Here is a 25,453-nt window from a genome sequence, read left to right on the forward strand (position 1 = left end):
CCACTGTCCAGTGTCAAGCAGAAGGCAGCATCACTACAACATTAAACTTTTACCTCTTGTTCTCCAGACAGCCAGCTGTGCCTAGTGAGAACTGCCATTGTCATGCCAGAACTTAATCACTTATTCTTCTAAGTCATCCCTCAAACTCAGCCAGAACCCAGAGATAACGTGTTCTTCCCATTAGCACTCTCTTGCATGATGTCCAACCAATAGATGTTCTCAGAAGAGAGGTAATATTTAAGGTCATGTTTATCAGAACACAGGACAAAATATTATCAGATACATATAAGACCGTCAGACATTAAATACTTGTTTTCTTTTATTCAACATTTGGCCTAGAAATATGAAAGTTGCATTATTGGTATTGGTAACTACAGGGGGAAAACTGTTCAATGAAGAACAGAAACACTAAAATACTTTTGATGACAAAATAGATTGCATTGTATTAACTAGAATTACACATGCACTACTTGCAGGCAAAACCAGTAAGGATACAAACTGTCCTACCAGCTTAAAGCAGTAGTTTAACAAAAGATTAAACTATTTTTCTGATGCAACTTACCTGTGACATCAGTTTTTATATCAGCAAGTTTAAAAAGCGGTGACACCTGCTCATAATAAATATGAGTAGCTTCTCTTTTGTGGCTGCTTGGATTAACAAATACTTTCAAGGATTTTGGCCTATTTTGAAACCCTAAAAAGAAAACACAATACATTTACCATTACACACCATCCAGCTATTCCAACAGCTTAAATAAATTTTTAATACTAGAACAGATACAGTACTTCAATACAATAATTGTAGTATTAAAGAGTCTCTATTTCTTCTGAATATGTGCTATTTGTATCAAAATTACAGTACCGATTACTTTTTTATGTAAAGTTAATCACAGTGGAAACGTGTCACAATTGTCGAGTTACATTGTAGAGTAGGAATGAATAAAGTATATGTTGTTGCTTAGTTAAACCTTAATACAGGAGCAGAATGAGTGTGCAGAAACTATAGGATAGGGTAACAAATCAAAGTATCAAAACATTCTTTTTGGAATACAATGTGAAACACTGCCAGCAGGTGTATGACAGTAAGACCTAACAGAATGGCAGCATGATTCAATTCTGTTGTTTTCTGGGATTGTAAATCAAACAATGCATCTTGAAAGGCCAGAAGAAATGTCAAGAAATAGATAATCTGGTAAGATCCATCCAGAAATCTAGAAATTATCTTTTGTTGTTGTTGTTGTTATATTTAGGTCTTCAAAATAACTCTGAGCCGACAATCCTGAAAAACACTGAGATGCAAACAACACTCAATCCTGCACACTGAGCCAATGAAACATCATTGAGAAGTAACATTATTACCTGCTATGTGCTTTTTTGATGAATAGAAAATAATTAATATTCAATAAGCAATAAAAAACAAGAACACCATTTTTTTCAAGTCTTTTATAAGACTCCAACAGTTGCCATGATTCAGTTGATTTGTTACAAAATGCAAGTGGTGGCATGCAATACTGCTGTTGTTTGCTTTTTTGTTGTTTGTTTGTTTTACCTTTTTTTTCTGTCATTACTTGAAATACACAATTTGAACAATTTTGTGTTCAATTAATTAACTCATAAATTCTCAGTTTCCATTTACCATCAGGTTAAATTATCATTTTCTCAGCCAAATAAAAGCAAGGAGATCTGATAAGTATGCCACCTTTAACATTCAGAAGGAACATTAGCAGTATTCCTAAGTGCCAAAAGGAACCAAAAGTGGGGGAAAAGAAATAACATTTTCCTGCCCCATATGGAGTATTAGTTTATTTTTTACATTCATATGAACCTTAAAATCCCTGTCAAAATCTTCAGGAGTTCCTGAAAATTTTTCTCTCTGATTATACTAAGTAGGAACAATTCCTCTGAGAAATTATAGATAAATACAGTTTTAGAATCAAGGGGAAAATATTCCACAAGACCAAAGTATGACGACTATAATATTCATATAGATTATTCTTTGACTCATTTAAACACATCAAGGAATTCAGAGATGAAAATTAACACCTTTACTAACACAAGACAGATAATCTTATAAGATTTCCTAAAGACACTGAAGGATATCTAACAGGGCAGTTTAGTCCTGATGCATCCTTAATGCCTGATGAATACTCTGGATGTCTTCAGTCAGCAGCCTTAGCACCTTCACAGAGAAGCATGTTCTTGGGAGGCATGTCATCGTGTGTATGAAATAAAAAACAGCCCCCCAGTAGAGACAGGTTCCCACTTTGTGCCAACTTACACAGTATTTTAAACACTTTCAACTCTAAGCATTTGTTGACACTATCACTGGTGCTTAATTTGAAGCCACTGGCCTGCTTTATTTCTATCCAAGAAACACAAAAATTCACAACAAAGAAAGCGTGAAAGCAGGAAATTCTCAAGCTCACTAGGTTCTATCTCTCCCCGATATTAGCAAAAGATGCAAAGGCAACAAACTTTTTTCTCCTATAACAATATGCCGATGAACTTTTTATTATGCACCACAGTCGATGGCTTAGAATACCATAAAAAGAAAAAAAAAAAATCTTTGAACACCTGCTAATGAGTTCTTACACAAATCACTTCGAGAATATGGAACAGTATCTAAACTTACTGTATCACCAAAAGTGTAGAGAAATGCTACATAAAAGGGACATGAGTAAGTAAGTTATATTCCAAAGGCTCCTGATAACAGACCAATTGTGAGCTCATTTCTTTTTCATTTCACAAATGACTTTTGAGAAGAGAGATGGTACAGGATCATACATGGATGGCTGATACGGACAAAACCTATAGACTGAAACATCATTCCAAGTGTGTAACAGACATGTTATAAATCAAGCAACTGGGCTTAATAAAAGAAAATCCAATAATAGTCAAAGATAAAATTTTAACACAATTATATCGTGAAATTTCCTTAAAAAAAAAAAAAAAAAAAAAAAAAAAAGTAGCTTTAAATAATTATCATCTTTTAATTTTCTCTAAACAACATTGTGAATGAATTGATCTTATTTACTACAGCTTGCAACTGCTTTCAGTCTGTCAGCCTTTTGGTGCTGTCCTAACTGGTGTTCTGTTATTGTTTTCTGTAGCTGCTCCATTTGAAATGAACCAGCAGCCTAAAGCAGGAAGGCCAACTGTTCCTCCAGTACTAACAAATGTGCTAATATGCACTAGTTTAAACTTGATCTATCAAGTGAATCAGTGAACCATGAAGGGTGGTAGGTCAATCAGGGTGTTCTGAAAACAAAGGCTCGGAGGGCAGCAGAGACGCTATGCTCAGACATACATCTGTGCTGCTTTCCATTCCTAGTTTTATGGAAATGGGTTTATGTTACAAAAGTTAAGGGCCTGGAATCATGTCGTTATTACATGCATTTATAAATATACACCAGTAAGAATATTTTACATGAGGAAAATTAATAATATGAAACAGATTTGTTAATGTAACTATGGAGACACCACTGTTAATATTAACTAAGCAAAGTTAATGTTTAACATTAATGGTTTAATTAAAACTTCATGCATGAAGTTTCAGCCATTTATATCAAATCCCAGTATGGGAGAGATGCTAAAGAATAGTGCATAAAAATAAAATGCACTTTATGCATTTTTTGCTATTCCAACACTTATTTTTAACAGTATTTATTGTCTTATGTTAACTTACAGAGCTTTTAAGTGGAACTCTTTCAAATTAACTGTTAGTGAGAATAAGTCTCATCACAGTTGAAAAAAATTCAAAAAAGGAAAATGTGTAAGTATTGCTATTTATCCATTTTCTCCCATTTCCAGGGACATCTTAACCCTTTAAGTACCTCTGGGTATTTGCATATGGAGAGGATTCAAAATTAATCAGTGAATCCCACTTACACATCACGCCTGCAACACACATTCACTCATAAGCCCAGTACAGGAAAATGCAAAGAGGAAATCTCTGAGAGTCAGCATACAACAGATCTGACATGAGACCAAACTACGGATGGTCTAAGCTGCCATTTGTGACTTTCCAGGAGCCTAGGCTCCATAGGTGTGCTCTTTGATTTGGTAGCAGTCATTTCACATCAGTTCAAAAAATACATAAAGTACAGATCATAGTTTTTTTGAATTCTATATCATTAAGTAAGCACTTAATATCCCACAGGAACAACAGCACCGTTATGTACAAAATCAGCATTAATTTAAAAGTGAGAAGATGGTAGCACGTGCTTGTTACTGTTACGTGTGTGCATAGAAAGCTGTAATAGACACTGAATCTGCACTGGAAACAACGACAGAGTATGTGTGCTCACCTATAGAATGACGGGCTTCATGAAAGATCAGAGAATAGACAGACTTTAAATTGAAGTTCTTAGAAGAGAAATTGAAAGCAGACAAGATTACTTACTATAGAGAGCACGAGAGAAGTAAACATGCAAGAAACATTCACATCAAACACATAGTGAAAAGGAAACTGTGTACATTGTATTTTTAAAAGGACAAAACAAACAAAAAAGATTTCACTAGAACAGACCTCCAGATAAAAACTAATCCTGGATATACTTGCAACTGTTGTTGATTAATAAACAAACAACGCTTTGAAATCCAAAAAAGAGTAAGATAAACAAGTAGAAATTCATTTAGTTTCAGTTACTGGAGACATACTTCTTAGTAATATTTCACCATGTAACAAATGAACATACATATTTACTGACAGCCATATTCAAGCTTACAGGCACTATGTTGACAATCACCTCCTTTAATTTGCTCCAGCCTCAAAGCAGTAAAAATCCTCCTAGAATGTAATTCAGTAGTGAATGAAAATGTTTTTCTGACATGAAACATTACCAAAAAAAAAAAAAAAAAAAAAAAAAAAAAGAATTCCATGTTACTTTGGAAGGATATAATTTTATTTTTGCCCTGCTGTTCATAAGTAAACAAAAAAAAGCAAACTTGAGTTCATCAGTGAAGACATCCTAAGTTGTCCTCAGCACTGTTACAAAAACAAGCTACGGCAAAAAAACCAGGAAAATTATCACTTTTTGTAGCAGAGATATAATAACATACCTTTTGCAATCTTAATTACCAAACAATCAGCAGAACCTAACCATGCTTTATACTTGTAGTCCAGAACTGTATCCTGCTGGAGCCTTCCAGCCAATGTTTGGTGTATTTTAAATCAAGATAATTTTTTTTTTTTTTTTTTTTTTCCTGAAGTATATTATTAGTATACCATCATTGTTTGAATGACTGGTAATGTCTCTGCCACTCTGAGCATAGAAATGCTGCTGTCAATTTGCTGATTTTCTCTATAGAAATACAGTTTAAATACTTACTCAGTCCAATATCCGACACTACAGAAAACTACTTTTACTATAACTACAGAATTCGCAACACAGTTTAAACACTGTGTAAATGTGGCAGGGGTTATGGTTGGTTATTTCCCCTCCACACGCACTCACTGAGTCCTAATTACTCCTGAAGCAAAAAGAAAGAAAATGTACAAATTAAACATCAAGCAAAATCTGCACAAGGTTTAACTCCTGGAGAAAGACCAAAGCTGAAGGAAGAACCAGAAACAGCAACATTGCACAGAACGCTTTTTTCAGGTTCTGGTGGCTTCCAATTACAAAGCTATGAAACAGAGGCTGCACCTCGAAGTCAAGGCAACCTGAGCAAGAGATACTGCTGCTTTTTTTCTATGAACATATGGTATCACTGCTCCTGATGGATGGAGGGTAATCTGGGAACAAAACAGACATTTGCTTCTTATGCAAATGTATTTGCTTTTATGGGTAGCTGGAGATCTGCAAGAATCTTGGCACTTCTTCAGATTTCAATATTTAGTGATAAGGCATTTCAAAAGGAGCAAAGTAAGGTATGTTTTAATGCAGAATTTTGTTTGGAAATCCAAAGCACATTGTAAGCAAACAGTACATGCACACCTAAAGCATGTTATTTTACTTTCTCTGATATCTGTTTTTGACAAAGTAAATTTAATAGGAGCACACTATAATTCAGCACTGGCAGTGTCACAACAAACATTACAGAGGTGTAATATCTGAATGCTTTCATATGTCTCAGTATTAACAATTCAGCTGGAGTTGTAACAGCCTATTATAAGATAGACTGTTTTTCTTCCATAATAAAGGAATTCATTTGCTGTGGTCAGTAAACAGAAATATTTTGAAGATAAATGAGAGTTTGGTTTGTGTTTTTCTGTTTTGTTTTAATTACAAGTGCAATATGCTATGTGTGTTTCCAAAACTGAAGGTATTAAATTACAGTGAAAGGGTTTGGTTTGTTGTGTTTTTTTTTTTTTTGTTTTGTTTTTTTTTGTTTTTTGTTTTTTGTTTTTCGTTTTTGTTTTGTGTGTGTGTGTGTGTGTGTGTGTGTGTGTGTGTGTGTGTGTAGTTTCCACCACACACACACACACACACCCTAAGCAGTGAATATTTCTTTAACTTGAAAGCAGTTTCCATGAAAAATACAACTATCGGGGGTTAACAAAGCATCCCAAAACTATTATTATTCCAGTCAAAACCAGAAAGATAGTTCTTAACTAAAGAACTGCCTCTTGTCACTACCCAATGTCAATACACTTTGTATCAAATTATACAAGAGTCCTACAGAGCCTTAAGAGCACTTCCACCTGTGAATTTATGAAGAAAAAAAGCCTGTCCCGTTAGCCTCGAATAATCTGCAGATCTCAAGTCGGAGCTCTTAAACAGGCTCTGGGCAGTCTCTGATGAGTCCAGAATACAATCAGCTACTTGTTTGCAGTGCTTGAATACTTCTAAGCAATAGCATCAGATGCAAAAGCAGCATCTTTTTCTACAGATGCATTAGTCATCATCATTTTCCTAATCTAGGGAGTTTACTTCGTAGAACGTCAGTAGTAAATGTTTTCCAACAACATTCATATGCTTGTGTATTAATTTCCACAGACAAAATAATTTTTCTAAGCTTCATTAAACCTTATGCTTTACTGATAGAAACAAGTCTGAAGTAATATTAACCCAGATTAAGTGCTTACCATTCAAGATTTCCTTTAGACATCTAAACCATGAATGACAATGATCTTCACTGAAGTTATTCAAATGGATAGCACAGTCTGTTAGTTTATTCTCTTCTTTATGCAAGCATTTAAAAATGGTGATACCCAACAAAGTACCACCTCTCTTCTGTCCTACAAAACGGCGACGTTTCACTTTTACTGAAAATACATCCTTCATTTCAATAATCTCCTCTTTCACCTGTAAAGCTGTACTGGAATCACCTGTAGGGAAGAAATGAAGTGTTACTATGAGTTGACTAGGAGTAATTATCTAGAAACAAACAAACAAAACAAACAAACAAAAAGACCCCAAATTACAGCAACAACAACAACAACAAAAAAAACAGCTTCATCACTAGTTTCAGCTGTTCACAGAATCATGGAATCATAGAATCATTTGAGTCAGAAGAGACCCTTGTAGGTTATCAGGTCATCTACATCTATAGATGCATAAGGAATCTCAGAGTGCTGTACAATCTGACCCTGAATTTTTCCAGAGATGGGGCATTCACCACCTCTCTGAGCAACCTGTTCCAGTTCCTCATCACATGCAGCATAAAACACTTTTATTCTTATATTCAATCTAAGTTCCCTCTCTTTCAGTATGAAACCATTTTCTCTTGCCCTGTCAAAACAGACCCCAATAAAGAGTCTGTCCCTTTCTTTATTGTAGCCCCCCCTTTAGACACTGAAAGGCCACATTCAGGTCACCCCAGAACTTTCTCTTCTCCATGCTACTATATCTGCTCGTGCCTGTATTGAAATTTACTGCATATCATATCCATCAATTGTTGATCTAATTTTGGTCTTGTATTTTACCAACTCTCTATTATTTATGTTAGATATTCTGCTATAAGAATAGCATAACTTCAAAGAGTCTTCTGATCTTAAAAGCATTAACTAAAATTCTAGACTCTAAAAAAATGCTATAATCTCCTTCCTCCCCAGCTCTCACTGTTGTTACATTCACAGGGCAAAACGTTCATTCTCTTCTCCCAAATCAGAACTCTCAGAGATCAAAAATGTTCTATGACACAAGCTGATTATATACAGATAATTAATTATATATGCTTTTTCCCCCAATAATACAACTGATATTCTTGAGGTTTAAAGCAGAGCAAGATCAGAAAACAGCTGAAAACAGCAAAACCAGAAAAATAAACCAAAAGCACATCATCCATCTTCTCTTTCATTTTCAAGTTATGAATTTGATTAAGAAGACAAGTGGAAGAAAGCCTCAAAAACTCTTTCAACATTTCAAGGCCCTTAGCCCCAAGCAGAGCTGTTTCAGGCTGCAACATGAAATGAAGGCTATCTCATTCTAGGGCTGTCATATACAGAGGCCTTTGGCTGCTGACGCTGCCTTGCATTGACAATAGTTCCAAATGCCTTTTTGAGATCTATTAGCCAAGAATACAAGCTTTTTTCAGCTCTCTTAAGCTACAAAACATTTGAAACCTCAAAATCAACCTAATTCAAGTGCACAGTTTGAATGAAAAAGAAGTCATAATTCCTGTAGGACACAGAAATTCTGAACAGAATCATAGAATCATAGAATTACTCAGGTTGGAAAAGACCTTGAAGATCATCAAGTCCAACCGCAGCCTAACCAGTAGCCTATCTCTTAAAAAACAACCACAAAACAATACCACAACAACAAACCTCTGCTAAATCATATCCCTGAGTACCACATCCAAGCGACTCTTAAACACATCCAGGGATGGTGATTCAACCACCTCCTTGGGGAGCCCATTCCAGTACCTAACCACCCTTTCTGTAAAGAAGTTCTTTCTAATATCCAACCTAAACTTGCCTTGGCACAACTTGAGGCCATTTCCCCTCGTCCTGTCACAAGTCAGTAGTGAGAAGAGACCTGCCCCACTCTCACTGTAAGAACCTTTCAGGTACTGGAAGACAGCAATAAGGTCTCCCCTCAGCCTCCTCTTCCTCAGACTGAACAGCCCCAGCTTCCTTAGTCTCTCCTCATAGGGCTGATTCTCCAAGCCCTTAACAAGCCTCGTTGCCCTTCTCTGGACCTGCTCCAGTACCTCCATGTCCTTCTTGTGCTGAGGTGCCCAAAACTGGACACAGTACTCGAGGTGAGGCCTCACCAATGCTGAGTACAGGAAAAGATCCTCTACTATCTACATAATTACAGCAGATGCAGTGTGCTACAGACCAACAAAGACAGGTCATCTTGCAGCCCAAGGCAAGAATAGCTAGAAACCAGACACCTTTTCCAAATGTTGCATCAGCTCAAACAGTTTATTAGTGGAAAAGCTACAGGGCGGGGTGCATGATGAATGCTATGTGCTGAGAGAAAACTCAGGGCAAGGTGCGAAATCCTGCCGTGGTGCCCTTCCTGGAGATGTGAGCAGCATGAGATTGCAAATTCAGGTACTGCCTTCCTCAGTACATCACACTGAGCTGAAGGCCTCAGCAAGTCTGACTTTCTTTGAGCAGGAAAAGTCTGCATCACCACCTGAGAAGCTGTGATACAGCATTTGTCAGCACTACTGACAGCAACCACATTTCCATCAGAGCCCCATGGGCAGCATCCAACAGGTCCAAGGGGTGAGCTCATAGCACAAAAGAACTTTAACACTTAAATAGCACCAAATCTGACTTCTTGGTCCTTACCAACTTTACATTGGTCCTCTAAAACATTTGGGAGTGAATAGCCTTTGTAGACCTTAAACTAAGTGCTTCCTAGAGACATCCTGAATTCCTTACTTTGAACTATATATATGTTTAAGTATAGTTTAATATGCATATTTAGTATCTGTCTTAACTTTTAAAATAGCATTTTCAAGAGGAGTGTGCTCATCTTTTTCCAGAAAGACCTGTGTTTTCAGACACAAATTCCAATGAAAATTCCAGTACACACTCAACAATTTAGGAAATTTCATAAGCAAGGACACAGAAAATATGATGACAACTGTCCTGCAGCAGCAACAAAGCCAAAGCACATTCACACATACCAACATAAATATTTCACTTTTTTATTTTATTTTAATATCTTAAGTTAAATAACATTTTGGATTAACGATTAGCTTTGCTGAGATATCAGAAATTCTGTTACACTAATGTTATACATGAAAATATTAAAAGGCTTACAAACTCTAGTCTATTTGTCCTGCTCAGAACAAGTAAAATAAGTGCCTGCTAAAATACTTTCTGCTATGAGTTCCCATAAAATGACGGTTAGTCATAAGTCAGTAAGGCCTGTCTCGTCTTCTCATGCTACTATTTGAGCCAGATTTTCTATTTGCTGTTAAAGCTTTCTCTTTCTCCATATCTGTCAAAGCCTTGTATTGCTTAGATCCACATCAAAACTTTAGATAACCAAATAATGCATTCATACTAGACAGCGCTGCACTTCTAAAAACAGCATTTGACTCCAGCTGGTTTACTGTAACACATACTTTCAAACACAGCTTAGGGAAGTATAAAAACTGTAGGAATACTGAAACATATAAAAGCATAATACTCAAATTTTAAGTTGCTGAGAAAATACCCAATGAGCCAGTAGGATCAGGACAGTCAGTTTTTACTGAGATTGAAAAGAACTCCACATACAAGGCCTTAGGAATATCCTACAATGTTTTTCATCTTCTATTTCTACAGAAAATCAGATAATTTCTAATACAGTAAAATTCTATAAAACAATTCAGATGAAAATTTAAGTCAAGCTATAATTATAAAATATCTCTAATGTGTATTAACAAGAGAAAATACTTTAATAGCAAAGTTTGTATTGGATTAGGCACTTCTTAAACTTCATCAAGTCTGTTTGTATCAGGTTGGTTACTGGTAGCTTTTTCAGGACATTAACTGTCCTCTCACATTACTTAGAAAGATATTGGGTACCATCTGTTCTTGCAAAAGATTTAAGTATACATCTATTAGATATCATGCTATTTATTTAATTCACTACCCACTTCCCATTGTTGTATCTTCTGGAAAAAAAAAAAAAAAAAAAAAAAAGAGAGAGAGAGAGAGAAAAAAAAAAAAAGTCAATTTAATTACAAGGAATAAAGATAATCTCTTCTACCAGGCTGCCCTGTCATCATGAGAGCTGAGAGGGAACCTGCACAAAGTAGGTTACAGGCGTTAGGAAGACTAAAACTAGCAGCACTTAACATTTAACAAAGATCTAACAAAAACAGAATATATGGTACTTAAAAAAAAAAAAAAATTACTATAAGCCAAGAGCTTGTCTAAATCAATCTCAGCACATCTGTCTGATGTAGAGCGTAAACAGGATTAGAGCTGGATTTATCTGCTTGACGCTAATTGTACTCACAGTTTCTGCACATGTCCACTTTTTTTCCCCCCCCCAAATACAGCATGGGAAGAAAGCCTGCGTGATATATGAATTTCTAGGAAGTTTTATGCCTCTATTTATCCTATCACTGATTTTTGAAAAATGACACTATCTGACATTCTTCCTGTTTACATTAATCTAATTTCCTATTTAACAATAATAATAAAAAAAAGATGTCTAAATATACCATACTAAGCTAAATCAAAGGGTGAGACGTTGATTCACTCAAATACAGTTTAATTGTAAATTCTAAATAATTTTAATTCATTGAGTGTGTTAAATTAAGCTTTAAAAAAAGTTATCTCATATTTACAGCAAAATTGATCAAAATATACCCAAGGAAAACAAAAACAATCTGACAGAAAACAGAACAGTTTGCAGAAGTACGTTATTAAGATACAAACACTTCAACAATAAAACGTTTATTGAACTGTTATCTTACAGTAGAGGCCCAACATCTAGGAGAGGTGATTAGATCTGAGGATCTAATTCCTATAACTGATATCTGGAGCACATTAAAAAGAAAAACACACATGCAGTGTGGGAGTATGGTTCAAATACAAGATTTAAAAATAAGGAAAAAATGGGTTGTGCTTCCTTGTAAATGAATTCTTTCTATGACCTTTAGAAAACCATTTCCCCACCTAGCTACATTTTATAAACTTATTTTGTCCTACAGTGCTTTGAAAGTTTGCTTCAATAATTGTTCACTGCTATATCTGAGTACAGTATAACAAAATATTCAATTAGAAATATATAAAAACCATCAAGACCATGCCAAAGAAAATGTAGCAAACAGCAGTTACAGCAGATCTTATGCAGCATGAACACTATTTCCAAAATGACCATTCCAGATATACAATAAGATATAGCAGCATTAATATAAATACAAAAAGGAAATACATAGAATGAAAAATGAAATCTGTCTAGATAATATGTTTACAAATTCAGGCTTAGCAGTAATTATTTAGAAATAATGATGTTATATAACATCTAACAAACGCTGCAGGAAAGCAACTACTAACTTAAGCCTGTTTTTCCCCTTAGAACGTGCTGTGAAGTGGCATGCCACTGTTTCATGAAACCACTCAAGAGTTTCCAGCTACAACATCGATTAAGAAGGATCAGCAATGAGAACTACAACAGAGCAAGTATGATCATCCTTGCCAAAATAGCTGAGATGTACCATATAGATCGCATCAGACTATGTAGTATTAGTTAAACACTCTAAAGGTAAGACAAAAAAGCTACTTTCAGAACATCTGAATGTTCAAGTGCTTTCTGTTTCAGAAAGACAGATCAGGCAACACCTTGGGAAAAAAAATGATGTTATGCTTCTTACTCTTTCCCATAAGCAAAGAAAGAAAACTTCACTGCTTGGCAAGAATAGTGATCAATGGACTAGAGAAAGGGTGAGAGAAAGACCAGGCTTCAGAGGAGTTTTGAGTTGGTTTTTTGTTGTTGTTTTTGTTTTTTTTTTCTTTCCTTTGAAGACCACCTTTACACTACTGCTCTCCTTTTTCCCTTTAAATTATGTTCTAAAAGATGCATAACACAACCAAGACACTAGTCTAGAAAAATGTTTTCCAGGCTGTTTGAAATGATCTCCTAGTGAATGACAAGAAGTCCAGGAAGTGCCACGAAGTACAGAAGAGATGCATCTCAGTTCCTCCAGAGCCAGAAAATAAAAGCAGGGTGCAAATGCTACCATCATATTTTCATGCTGCTATTTACTGGCAGCAACAGCTGTAGTCCTTCAGGGCAGAAAATTGAGCTTAAAAGCATCTGACAGGAATATAACCAATTTTCATTCTTCTTTAGAGAATCTGAGGGTGAAATGATATATTTTGCCAAGCCAATGCTACACCTTGCCACTAATCTCTCCTCCAATACAGGCAACTACCATGTCTGTGTAGTCCAGTCCTTTCCTTTGTGTTGTATCTGGCACTTAGCAAAATCAAGATGAATTAATTCAGTTCTCTGAAGTAGCATAGTCTGTAGATTTCACTTTACTTTTTTGTTGGCTTAGTCTTCTAACAAGCTGGTTAGTACAGCCAGTCAAACACAAGTCCTACAAAACCAGGGTGTTTTAGAATGGTAAGAAAATACACAGAGAAGAAAGAAGAGCTGGAACTGCCTCCTGCCATTAGCATAAAGTTAACACAGCTTGACCAAGGTGCTGTCCATGTTCACTTCAAATCGCTAACTCCTCAAGGATCATGCAAGAACAGATTAACAAGAGTGAGCAAGAACTATGAAAGATGCAGTGTTTTCTCAAAATTTTTAAAAATTCTTTTCATGTATTTTTTCATATTAATTAAATAAATAAATATAAAAGCCTCATAGAATAAAGGTCCACTTTATAAGCCGGCAATAGCACATTTAGTTTTGTCAGATAAGAAATTACGAACTATTTTCTATAGCAGCAAAAGGCACCAAGACAACTATTCCTGCTTAGTGAAGCCATCTCAAAGAAGGAAAAACATCTGAAACAGGGGAGTACTTGCAGGTTTGCTCACTTCTATAAAACTGTTTATTTAGTTGTCCAGGAATGCATTCCTATGCATTGTAACAAGCATAATGGTCCTATAAATAAAAAGATTAGAAAGGAATATTATTTTCATAAGGAATTAGCATAGTCAAATCAAATGTGCTTCAGTCTCTACCTATAAGAGTCCTTCTCTTGTTTTTTTTTAGTGCAATCAGTTTAATACGAAACAGTCCAAGCAGAGGTCAGAATCCCAACCTCCTTTCTCTGACTCAAAGTTTTACTGGTTTAGTTGCATTTTTCTGGCTTTTCATCCTCCCCTCTCCTCTCTCTCCACATTCCAAGTTTCTCTTTTCACAAGACTGATTGACAAATGGTTGATATTGAACATCCTCATCAAACCTAGTAGGTTTTGCTGCATTGTCACAGCAACTACAGGAGCTGTTTCCTCAGGAGACATTTGGTACCGTCCTTGGTATACTGTGCTGGAGGCACACTCAAGGACTTAAGACATGGGTAACATTCATTATGCCTTCAATAGAATAAGCAATTTGCAATAAGCAAATATCTAACAAAACAAACAAAACAGTATGAAACTGCCTAACTCTAGCTCAGCCAAAGCAAAAGACAAAAAATGAGGTTGGAAAGTGGCAAAGGGAACACATAGACTAAATCAAGCGAGTTTAAATAATCTCAGACCACAAGGCTAAAGTTTAGAACAGCCCAGAGGACATCTTTGCTGACTTCCTTTTAGAAATTAGTCAGGCCTGGGAACACCCCCTCTAATCCTGATCAGGCCTCATGTGGCCTGACAAAGCACCTAGCAACCCAGGTTGCTGTTTGTATAGCAACTTGAATTAAAGCTCACCACAGAAAATTGCAATTAAGGCTCAGCACAAGTCCTTAATACTGTTCCAAACAAGATCAGGAAGGAAGAGTTTCTTCAACAAAGAACCTGAAGAAGATGAAAAATAACCCCAAAGGAGAAGATCTGCTAGGTTAGCCAAAAAGAAGAAAGGCAGAGAGAGATCCCAAACCTAACGCACTTCAGATGAAGTATGAAAGTCTTTTCTTTTTTAATAGTTACATCTTCTCATTAACATCACATTAAGAAAGAGGTCACTGAAAATAAATTTAACACAGAAAGCTCTACATTTTACATTAAGAGTATGGCCCACATACTGCCTAATTTCATAACACAACTGGAAAAACAGCAGCAAATTATTTTACAAAGTGCCTGAAACTCCTTTTCGGTAAGTAGGAGTTGTATGGCAGACATCCATGCAACAACAGTGGAACAAACATCAGCAATTTTCACCCTTTTGTAAAGCCCTGGCAGATGCAGCCATCAGACAGAAATGATAGGTTTACACAGACCAACAGTACCACTATCATATGAAGGAATTAGTTAAAAAAAAGTGTGATTGTGAAATAAAACAAAAAAAGTGGGGTCGAACAATTTATGTGATTCAATAAAATGGCTTTGCAGAGTTGAAAAGTACTAGAGAAACCCCAGTGAGAAAACAAGTGCTCCATTCTGCATTCTTTTGAAGCATCTCACACACACACACACAGAGGTTTGTGTCTACTGATTTATGTCATAATCTAGACAGTTACTTCTGTCATCTTAGGAAGTAAGGGGAAAACTAAAAATTGCCTCTTACATCTACATGACATCACCACCAAGACTGATCAGTTACAAGTTAATAATCAGTTCTACTTGGACTCTTGTAATCAAGGCATTACTTCAATCTCAAATACAGCTTTAGAGAACATCAAATACTGATAAATATTAGTGTCTTGCATTCAGGAATATCAGCATGCCTCAAACAATTGAATTTTGTTGTGCCTGCCTGCCCCTCCCACTCTTGCCATGCTTAAGGTAGTACATGGCAGCAGCACCACCAGAATCCTCTGACAAGAACAAAACCTTTCCCTCACCACCAGTGCATTTCAGCTCACTTGCCACACAGGAATAGGAAGAATGTAAGACTACACCACTTTGCCTGCAGGGATGAATGAATCCCATTTTGTTCATGTACACCACACTTATAGACTTAGGAGAAAAACAGGAAAAAGAGAGATTTGTTAGATTATCTTTATAATAAACATTTTCCCCTTGCTTTTAATGAAACTGTTCATATTTCTCTAACAAACTTTGCAAAATATATTTGGCATATTAAAAAATACATATTTTATACAATGTGGCATGGAAGTAACATAAAATAATTGCTTAGAACACAATTTAAAATTTAAGGTATAGTCAGTTGTCCAGTCTACAATTGAGACTTTCACACAAAGAAGAAAGCTGCTAGAGTATTGCGCTGTGACAGCTTTCTGGTATTGCTATTATTGTTAGTATAAGGACTTGGCTACACTTACAGTGATGCATAATCCTGTGACTGAGAAAATTATGTTCTCAGACTTTCATCAGTTTTGTTTGTAGCTTAACACTACAGCAAAGCTCTCATGAAAGATTTGATACCAATATGATGTGACACAACTGAACCAAACCTTAATTTCACTCACAGTAAGAAATCACAGGATTAAGTAACACTGTGCAGTCTTTTAGAAAAGTTTATTGCTTCCAGATGGATGCAAGTTTCCTTTCAGCACTGATTGTATCTTCTGTACACAGGGTGCCAATGTTGCTATAAATATAGACAAAACGCAGTTATAAAGATAAATTATTAAAATATTGACATAAACAGGCTTATACAATACTACCTCTTTCCACAAAGTAAGAACAGCCACATTAGAGTTATGCACTTATCACAAATGTTCAATATTAAAACATGTATGCCCATTACAGTCCATATTTGAACAAGCACAAATTTACAAGGTATCCATAAAATGACTCCTAATTCAAACTGCATGCTCTTTGCCCCATGTTGTGTAGTGCCATGTGTTTCTCTGCATGGTGCACACTACCAAGATGTCCACCTGTGCCCACGTATCTGTGCTGCAAGCTAAGTATATGCTTATTCCATTTAGCAGCAGAACTGTTGAATATACTGCAATACACTGCTGTTGAAATTAAAACTAAAACTGTAAATTATAAATTTATTGAAGGTAATTAAGTTTCAAACCACGTGCACAAGATATTGAAAAATAGATCAACAGCTCTACAGCGAAATGATTTAATAAAAAAAATTGTGGGAAATATCTGATCAGCACATATAATGCTATTTCAGAAATGAAGTTACATTCTTAATTATTTCAATATTTTTTATTATATATTTCAAGAATTATAAGACTACTGGTAACAAGTCATTTAGAATACATTTGAAATTATCACAAAATGCCCAAAATTTTTAAAGGTCTCCATCTTTTTTTTAGATCTGTGCAATAACCACTGCATAAATTTGAATAAGTTAATGCATTTTAAATAACATGCAGACAGAAAAAAAAAAAAAAAAAAAAAAAAAAAAGCTCTTTGAATAAAATTTTAGCATTAAGTATCACGAAATTCAAAATTAACTACAACTATAAAAATAACTTGTACATCAAACTGCATTACTATACTAAGTTACACACACAAATGCAGAAATGTGTTTCCTGACAGGCATACTAAGTGCTTAAAAACAGAGACTCCAACCAAAGAAGCACCACTACCAAAAACATCCCAAAAAACAAACAAAAATAATTCTTCCCAAGACTTAAGCTTCACATCTTTGCAAATACTAATAGCCTCACAAAAGGAGACTCCTAGTGCTTTGTTTTCAAGCAGATTCCTTGATACTTCCATTTATTCCTCCTAACATCAGTATTGTAACTGCAACAACATACCACGTTTAGATATTAATTCCTTATTACCATCAAAGGTGACTGGTAGCTAAGCATGTGAATTTAGAGACATTTCCATGGTCTTATGAAGATACTTGGGGAGACAAGTAACAATCACGTAAAGAATCACATGGACAGAGCTAGGGCAATGAAGAAGAATAAAGAATACCATGAAGTACCAGGATCAAAGAAAATGGCTATTGATCAACATATAAAAATACCCAATTTCAGATGAGTTTTCACTGTTACAGAGATGCATATCACATGACAAAAATACTCCTCAAACCTCTGAAATTTTTATTCATCCAAAATGTTGAACACTAGCAGTATATCAACCGGTCACAAATCTAAAGGGATCATCATCACTATGAGATTCAAATGCAGACCCTGGCAATTATATCCCACATACTGTTGTGGAACCAGAGAGAGATTCATATTCAGAGTACTCATACAGCAAATAACAAATGCATCTTCAAACTGGATTTGGCAGCAGCAGCTTAAGTTATTTTCTTGTTGCTTCAGAAATAAGTCAACTAGCTACCTCCATCACTAAAACTATTTTACAGCCTTTTCAACAGCCTGAGACTAAGAAAATTCAAGTAACCATATCTTTGACAAGATCTTATGTTATATATTACAGTAAATGTAACTCACATCTGTTCTCTTTGCGGAAAGCCTAATTAAAGCCAAGTGAAGGGTATCTTAGAATCATTAAAGCTCATTCTACAGAAATGCCACCAAAACTACTTCAAAACTCATAGGTTCAGCCTAAGAAGAAGTATACCAAGAGAGGAACAACACACCTACAGCTGAAAACATTAAACACTAAACAACAAACCAGAGAAAAAAAATAATTCAGAATACATTTCAACATCCCTTATTCATCTCCCTCTTCTAAAATGAACCAAGTAGCATTAATAAAGACAGAAAAAAGTTTGCAGTCCAAAATGGTTGACACAGAACAAAAGTCTACATAATGGACATAAGCACCTTGCAAATGGAAGGCTAGGCAAACACTGAAGTTCAAATTCTACCAAGAAAACTTACTTGGCAGTGCAAATACAGGTAGAGTTACAGACAAGTAATGTGTGTGCTTTTACATAAAGTAGCATTTAAGTATAAATTAGCTGCTTTCTGGTACATAAGATCAGCAACATCAGCTCAGACCAAGAAAGAGTCCATCTGTCCCAGTATCCTGTGTCAGACCACAGATGCTAAGAGAAGAAAGGGAATAAAGCAAGCATTTATTCTATTTTCCCCCAATGCTTTTCCACAGCCCACCTGTCTTCATCTGGGATACAATGAACTGACTGGTGTCTCGGTATGTAACAGCCTCCAAATGAGGCCTTCAGTCTCCACGTGAATCCACAAAATCTTTTAGCATAAATCATATTCCTAGCAATAGGTTTCGCAGTTCTGTCACCCACTGTATTCTTTTGTTTTGAGCCTGGTCCATCTTGTTTGATACACCTTACTTTTAACATAATAAGATAGAAAGCTACAGCCATCTGTTCCTTCCTTGCCCCATCTCAACCATCTCTTTCAGATTATAGAGTAATAATCCTTCACATAACAATCTTTACAACTGTTTAAGTGATAGATGACATTTTCCACCAAATAAACTTATGATTAAACACAAGAGGGATGGCCTAGTGACAGCTCCAGATCTTGATCCCAAGCTGATGACATTCAAAGACCAAAACATTATACCACAGTTAATTGTATTGACTCTTGGTTCACTGTCACATCTGTAAAACAGACATGTGTCTGAAATTGCACCATAGGACAGAATCAACATCTAAATGCTTTCCCATTTCTACTTTTTACAGTCCCCAAACATACAAATTCAATGCTTCTGCTTTTCTATGCTTATTCCATACTAATTCTTCTTTCTTCTATCCACTTTCCAACCACATTGTTGATACCAAATGCACTGTGAAGTTTTCAAGCAGCCACCATTCCGCTTATTAGACACAGAAAACAAGCACTAGAAGCAAAACCAAATAATCAAAAAACAATAGAGAAACATAATTAAAGACGACTTTCTCTGTGTAGGAGAGGCTAATGAAACAGCAAACTAATACCATTCATCTGTTAGACTTGTAAATGTAACAAGCAGTATCTGCTTTAAGCAAGATAAGCTGACGTATGTGTATAAATCATCTTCAACTCAGTACTGAATTTCTGCGTGTACATTCTACAAGCAGTTTCTACAAAACACGTAAGGCCTAAGGATAAAACATCAAAAACACCACCTGCTTGTTTCCAAATTCAGGTGTAAAGAAAATGTATTTTTGTTTCATTGTAATTTGTATTGAAGTAAAACAAAGCAAAAACCAAACAAACATAAGAAGGAGAAAAACCAAATAATGTTTACCAAGTACCTTCTACCTCTGTTTATTAATGTTTTCTAGAACATTCCTAGTTGTTACTCTTCCTCCAACACAGAAGATATATGAACAAAAAAGAAGCTGGAGATCTTCCCAGCCTCTCTTAAGGAGCACGTCACAGAAAATTGATGATCAATCATTACATTTCATGTGAAATATTCATAACCCTTCTATTTCCTCTACTAAAAATAATACCAAGTTAAAAATAGACATCTATTTTAAATTTTTTCCTGATTATCACAACATGTCAATATATTTGGGCTTACCCTGGAACATACTAACAGCAGAAATTGCTGCACAGTATGACAAATATGTTCTAAGTTTGAAGTCCACATGAGTTACCATCATCTTCAGCCATCTATCTGTCAGTGTACAATTCACCAGTGCTGTGATAATTCTGATCCCTGTCTAATCACCTCTCCCTGGTTGCACCACACAGATGTGACAGAGCAGGCTCTGGGGAAGCCCAGTCCCACCCCACCCTGGCTCTTTGCAGCATCACTCAGCAGGCTGGGACAGCCCAACAGGCCCAGTGACAACACTGGACCAGAGAGAGGACCCAGGCAGGAGCCACCTATAAAACATTTGATGGCTAACCAAACAAATGTGCTTTTTGCCTATAAAACACCAGACAGTTAACTGGAATTTTTTCCTATTTACTTTTGGTTATTAATTTACAAGAACTGTCACCTAAGTTAAATAAAATTGGCTTTCCCTTAAAAGCCATTTTCCCACATTTCTGTCAGAATACTTCACTTATTCCACTTCTGCTATACTAAACAATATAGAAAAATATAAATACAAAGACTATTTTTTTAGCATGTTTCAAATCAAGGGTCTTAATGTATTAATGAGCATTTAGCCATTCAAATTCAGTATGTGCAAAACAGCACTGTATTTAGTCATCAGTATTTACAGCTGTTACCCTTTGCACAACCATTTGTATGTGAAATTTTGTTTTTCCAAGACTGCCTGCACTGTGTAAAGATCTGTTTCCAGGATACGTATAATTGTGCAGCACATAACATCTGTTGCTTTGCATTTTCTGAGCTTTGCAAAGTATACTTTCCTACACTCACTTGAGTGTATGAACTGACAGAAGAGATATATGGTCACAGTTCAAACAAACTGACACTACAGCAACTATTCTGTGTTGAAAAGCATGTCAGTAACTCCCATCTTGCATTGCCTGAGTAGACAGAAGCCAGGAAAATCAGCTTAGTACTGAATTCTGCCCATAAACTGACCACTTGCTTAGAACTTATACACATAGGGAAGATACTGCCGCAAACTGGATAAGAGAATTGCATGGTAAACCAAGTTACTGTGCTCCCATAGTCAGAAATTTAGTACCTCCTGACCTCTACAAGGAAATGAAAGGTCATGTTGAGGAAGATGCACCAGAACTCACACATAAGAAATGTCTTCAAACAGATCCCTTTACAGAAAGGCTACCACATAGCATAAGTCATAGGAAAATTCTGACTTACCATTTTCTAAACACCTTTTCTCTCCCCGCCTTTTTTAGAAAAAACAAAAAAACAAAAAACAAACCAAAAAACCCCATATTTCTCTGTGTCTGGTAACACTGGCAGACCCTTCTAACATAGCAAAAACAAATGATGCACCTGGAAAACAACCTGTAATACTTCTACATTATCTTGGGATCATTTGATCCATTGTAGTCTTTGAATACCAAGGCTACCAAGAGTAAAAAACAAACAAAAACTCAACTTAAAAGTATTCTACAAACTCTGGCTTGCAACTGTGCTGCAAAACTTCCACATTAAGAATGACTAGATGTATTTTCTTGGTTTTGCAACTGAAGGGTTTAATCTCTAACATTCATAACACAGCATTCAATGTTTGGCATTCACAATACACCCTACACTGAAAGAGTTATAAACATTCAGCTAGTATGGCAAGTACAAAACATAAGAAACAAACAAACACCTAACCTTTAAAAAAATAAATTAAGGAACTTCTTCAGTCTTAAAAAGAAGCACAGTGGTAAAACTTGGGAATCAAATCAGACACCCACTCTCAGTCTCCAAATAAACATTCAGAAACAGTTCCACTTATGAGCACAACAAAGACAGAATTGCAGCTCTGTACTTCTGACAAATGCAGTCTTCTCCACCACACTCATTCCCAGAAGATAAATCTAGCCAACACTGTCCTATACCATACATGAACCCATGAACCACTCCCAAAAACTGAAGAATGAGGAATTTGGATGTTGTGTGAAACAGAGCTTATTGATTCTTCTCTAAATGAGAACAAGGACTATTGGCAATTCCAGCATCACAACACTTCCAGGTTTGTAGACAACTTGTTTTTTTTACCACACTTAAGTTCCTTGGGTTTTGTTGAAAACACAAGGACACACAGTAGGAAAACAGCTATTTTAAAAAGTTACATGTTCTTATCAGTAGGAGTAATGCATTTTTATTCTGCATACTTTGAGAGTAAGAAAATACAATAGGCTTTTAGTTTCAAGCAAGAAAGATACAAATGTATTTTAAATACATTTCTTTTTTCCTCTAGAAAGCTTTGCTATTAAAAAAAATACAAAGCAAATTACTTTTAGCTTCATAATCACCTTCAGAATTAACACACTGCTGAATAAAAGGGTATGAGATGACACTTCATGTCAATACACAAAGCAGAAAGAAATGAGAAGCCAAGTTATTCTTTCAGAATACTGTCTTGAATGTTTAAACATACATTTAAGGTTTAAACCCGCGAAAAGTGTTATGTGAAAGCAAATACTATCTCTCAACAAATCTATGTCATGTTGGATGCAAAATAATCTACCCCTTTTCCAAGTAATACAAGCTCAGCATGCTGGCTTTTCCTGCAGAGGGCCACAGTCAAACAGTTGGATAATAAAAGCTGAAGTCCCACAAAAACATTCTCTGTTCTCCAACAGAGAGCACAAATTGAAAACACCAATGCTTTCAACTCTTTATTACAGTATACATAAAACTCAGCTCCCCAGCAACTTCCATGTGTGAAAGCTCATTATACAGCATGACTATTCACCCAAGAGGAAGAACTTCCAACATCCTAACAACCCCTTTTGGTTGCATCTACAGGGTTATGACTTCACTGCTGGCTGCAGTGGCACACCATAGCTTGCAACATCATGCAGTAAGCTTCACTTGCAGATGTGATCCTGAACTGTAACCACTGTCTAAAGGATTTTCTGTGCTTCACTCAACATGGAAAGGATTCCTAAACCATGTGAGAGGAGTTCTAAAACCTCTTCCCTCATGAAATAGTTTGAGAGACACTGTTCTAAACACACTAACTAAACGAGGGAAAGGGGGCATTCTATTCATTTATTTCAAGCTGACAGTACAATTAAGAAATAATAATAACAACAATAATAATGAAATGGTACTTTAAATGGTTGATTTATCAATTTTACAGTTATGTGCAGCTCTGTAACGTGTCAGTGTATATTGAAATCCAATTAACTCAAAAACCAGACAGATAATGACTGTGATACAGAAATCAATTCAGAAAAAGATCTTAGTATAATGCAGTCCTATAGGAGGCCCAGTAGTAAATGATGAAAAGGTCAAATTTTGCAAGGAAACAGCAGATACCACCACAAAACCAGCAGATGTTCCTAGAGGATCATCTGTACAAAAACATAAGCATATGTGAGAGAAATCCAACACTATCGTGAAATCAGTTGCTGTCTAACATAATAGCAGTTCCTTATGGCAATATGGTACTACATGTATCAGATATTCAACACATTATGGCTTTTTGTCTGCACATACTGTTACAACAGAAGTCATAAGAACTAAGACCATGGTTTCCTTGAAAGGCAAACATAAGCTCCACAATCCACTACTGTTAAGGTACACAGACAAGCCAATTCTTTAGGTTTATGTTCTCAGACCTTCAGTCACTTAGGCTGTTTCATTCACTGAGAAGGATACAAATATTTTTAGAGTCCTACCTGTACTGAAGTAGAAACTTACCCATAAGAACAGTGCATAACGCAGTTGGATACAACTAAATGAAACAGCAAAGAAGAGGCACCTTGTATCCAGTAGCAATTTCTTTGTGAATATTTGGTATAAAATCAACAACCACTATTCATCACCTGTTCTTGTTAAATACATATAATGAATATGTTTACGTAGCAAATAAATGTAATGAAATACACATATAGTGGTTTTTTGTTGCTTTTTTTTTTTTTTAAAGTCTACAATGAATGGAAAATTGTTTTCCTAAGTTTTGCTTATTTTGACTCTAACAAGAGCAGACAACAGACTTTTTATTTCTGTTTTGTCACTGTAAAATAAAGACAGAAATGTCTTCATCTTTCTGTCAAAATACAAAATAAGAGAACGCAACAGAGCAACACATTTTGACTTCTAGCCCATCTGTCACCACGAGCAGTCACAACCCCAGAGGCCAAGTGCCATGGATTTACAGCAGCAGAAGACCCCACCAGGCAGCAGGATCCCTACCGTTGCCCCATGCAGGTGCTACACAGCCCCACCATGCACCCACCAAGGAGAGAAACAGCTGCAGGCAAAGTGAGCAGACAAGAGCCTTGGGGCCCAAGTGGACATGCTGTTTATTCATCACATTTTGTATGTATTTCCTGCAGACATTGCTAAAAAAAAAAAAAAAAAAAAAAATTAATAAAATAAAATAAAAGGTTTAAGGCATCTTTTCCAAAGTACTGTAACTCCTTGGACATTTACAGAGCACTGCTTCTAAATGTAAGGGACTGAAACAGCAGCAGCCACTACCACAGGCAAAATTGAGCGCATTGATCAGAGACAGATGCTAAGAAGGGAGTGAGTGCCATGAGAAAACCAAGATATTCCAGCAATACCTGCCACAATGGAAATGATGTAAAGGAGCATAGAGAGAGGTAGGGTACAAACTGGGGGACAACATGATAAAATGACAACCAAGAAAAGATTACAGCAGCACCTGGAATATGAACAAGGCAGACAAAACAGGGCTTATCAAAGGCTGAAGAACATGACAGTTCTGAAACTGGGGTATAAGAAAATAATTTGGTGCCATACTATTCTTAATGGTTCTAAAAGAAATGTAAATACCAATGAAGAAGGGACGCTTGACCACGCTAGTGCAAAGGATATCAAGGATTGGTGAATGCATGAACTTTGTTTTTAAACAGATACTTTCAGAGTCTTTTCATCACAGAATGCAGCCACTGCCCTTCACAGGCCAGGCAGGCAGAGCCAATGGGGAAATGCCAAACTCTGCCTTACCTACAGAACATGCATGGCAAAGTTGCATTATTGCTTAGCACAACAGGAAAATGAAAATATTAACCTCATCACCTTTAGGGAAGTCTAAAATTTTCCATTTTGTGGGCTACCAGAGATTTAAGATAACAAAGCACACAA

General features: G+C 36.0%; 1 protein-coding gene across 3 annotated transcripts in view; it reads right to left on the reverse strand.

The window, feature by feature from the left end:
- The window catches only part of CERKL (CERK like autophagy regulator), a 51,620-nt gene that overhangs the window by 20,078 nt on the left and 6,089 nt on the right, over nucleotides 1-25,453 (reverse strand). For all 3 annotated transcript variants that reach the window (XM_072342371.1, XM_072342372.1, XM_072342370.1), the window contains exons 2-3: nucleotides 7,031-7,273; nucleotides 563-694 (exon numbers count right to left, since the gene is read on the reverse strand). In XM_072342371.1, the coding sequence (XP_072198472.1) occupies nucleotides 563-694; nucleotides 7,031-7,273 (375 nt within the window). The remainder of the gene's footprint in view (nucleotides 1-562; nucleotides 695-7,030; nucleotides 7,274-25,453) is intronic.

The sequence above is a fragment of the Excalfactoria chinensis genome, chromosome 7, assembly GCF_039878825.1.
Source record: "Excalfactoria chinensis isolate bCotChi1 chromosome 7, bCotChi1.hap2, whole genome shotgun sequence".
NCBI classification, from domain to species: Eukaryota; Metazoa; Chordata; class Aves; order Galliformes; family Phasianidae; genus Excalfactoria; species Excalfactoria chinensis.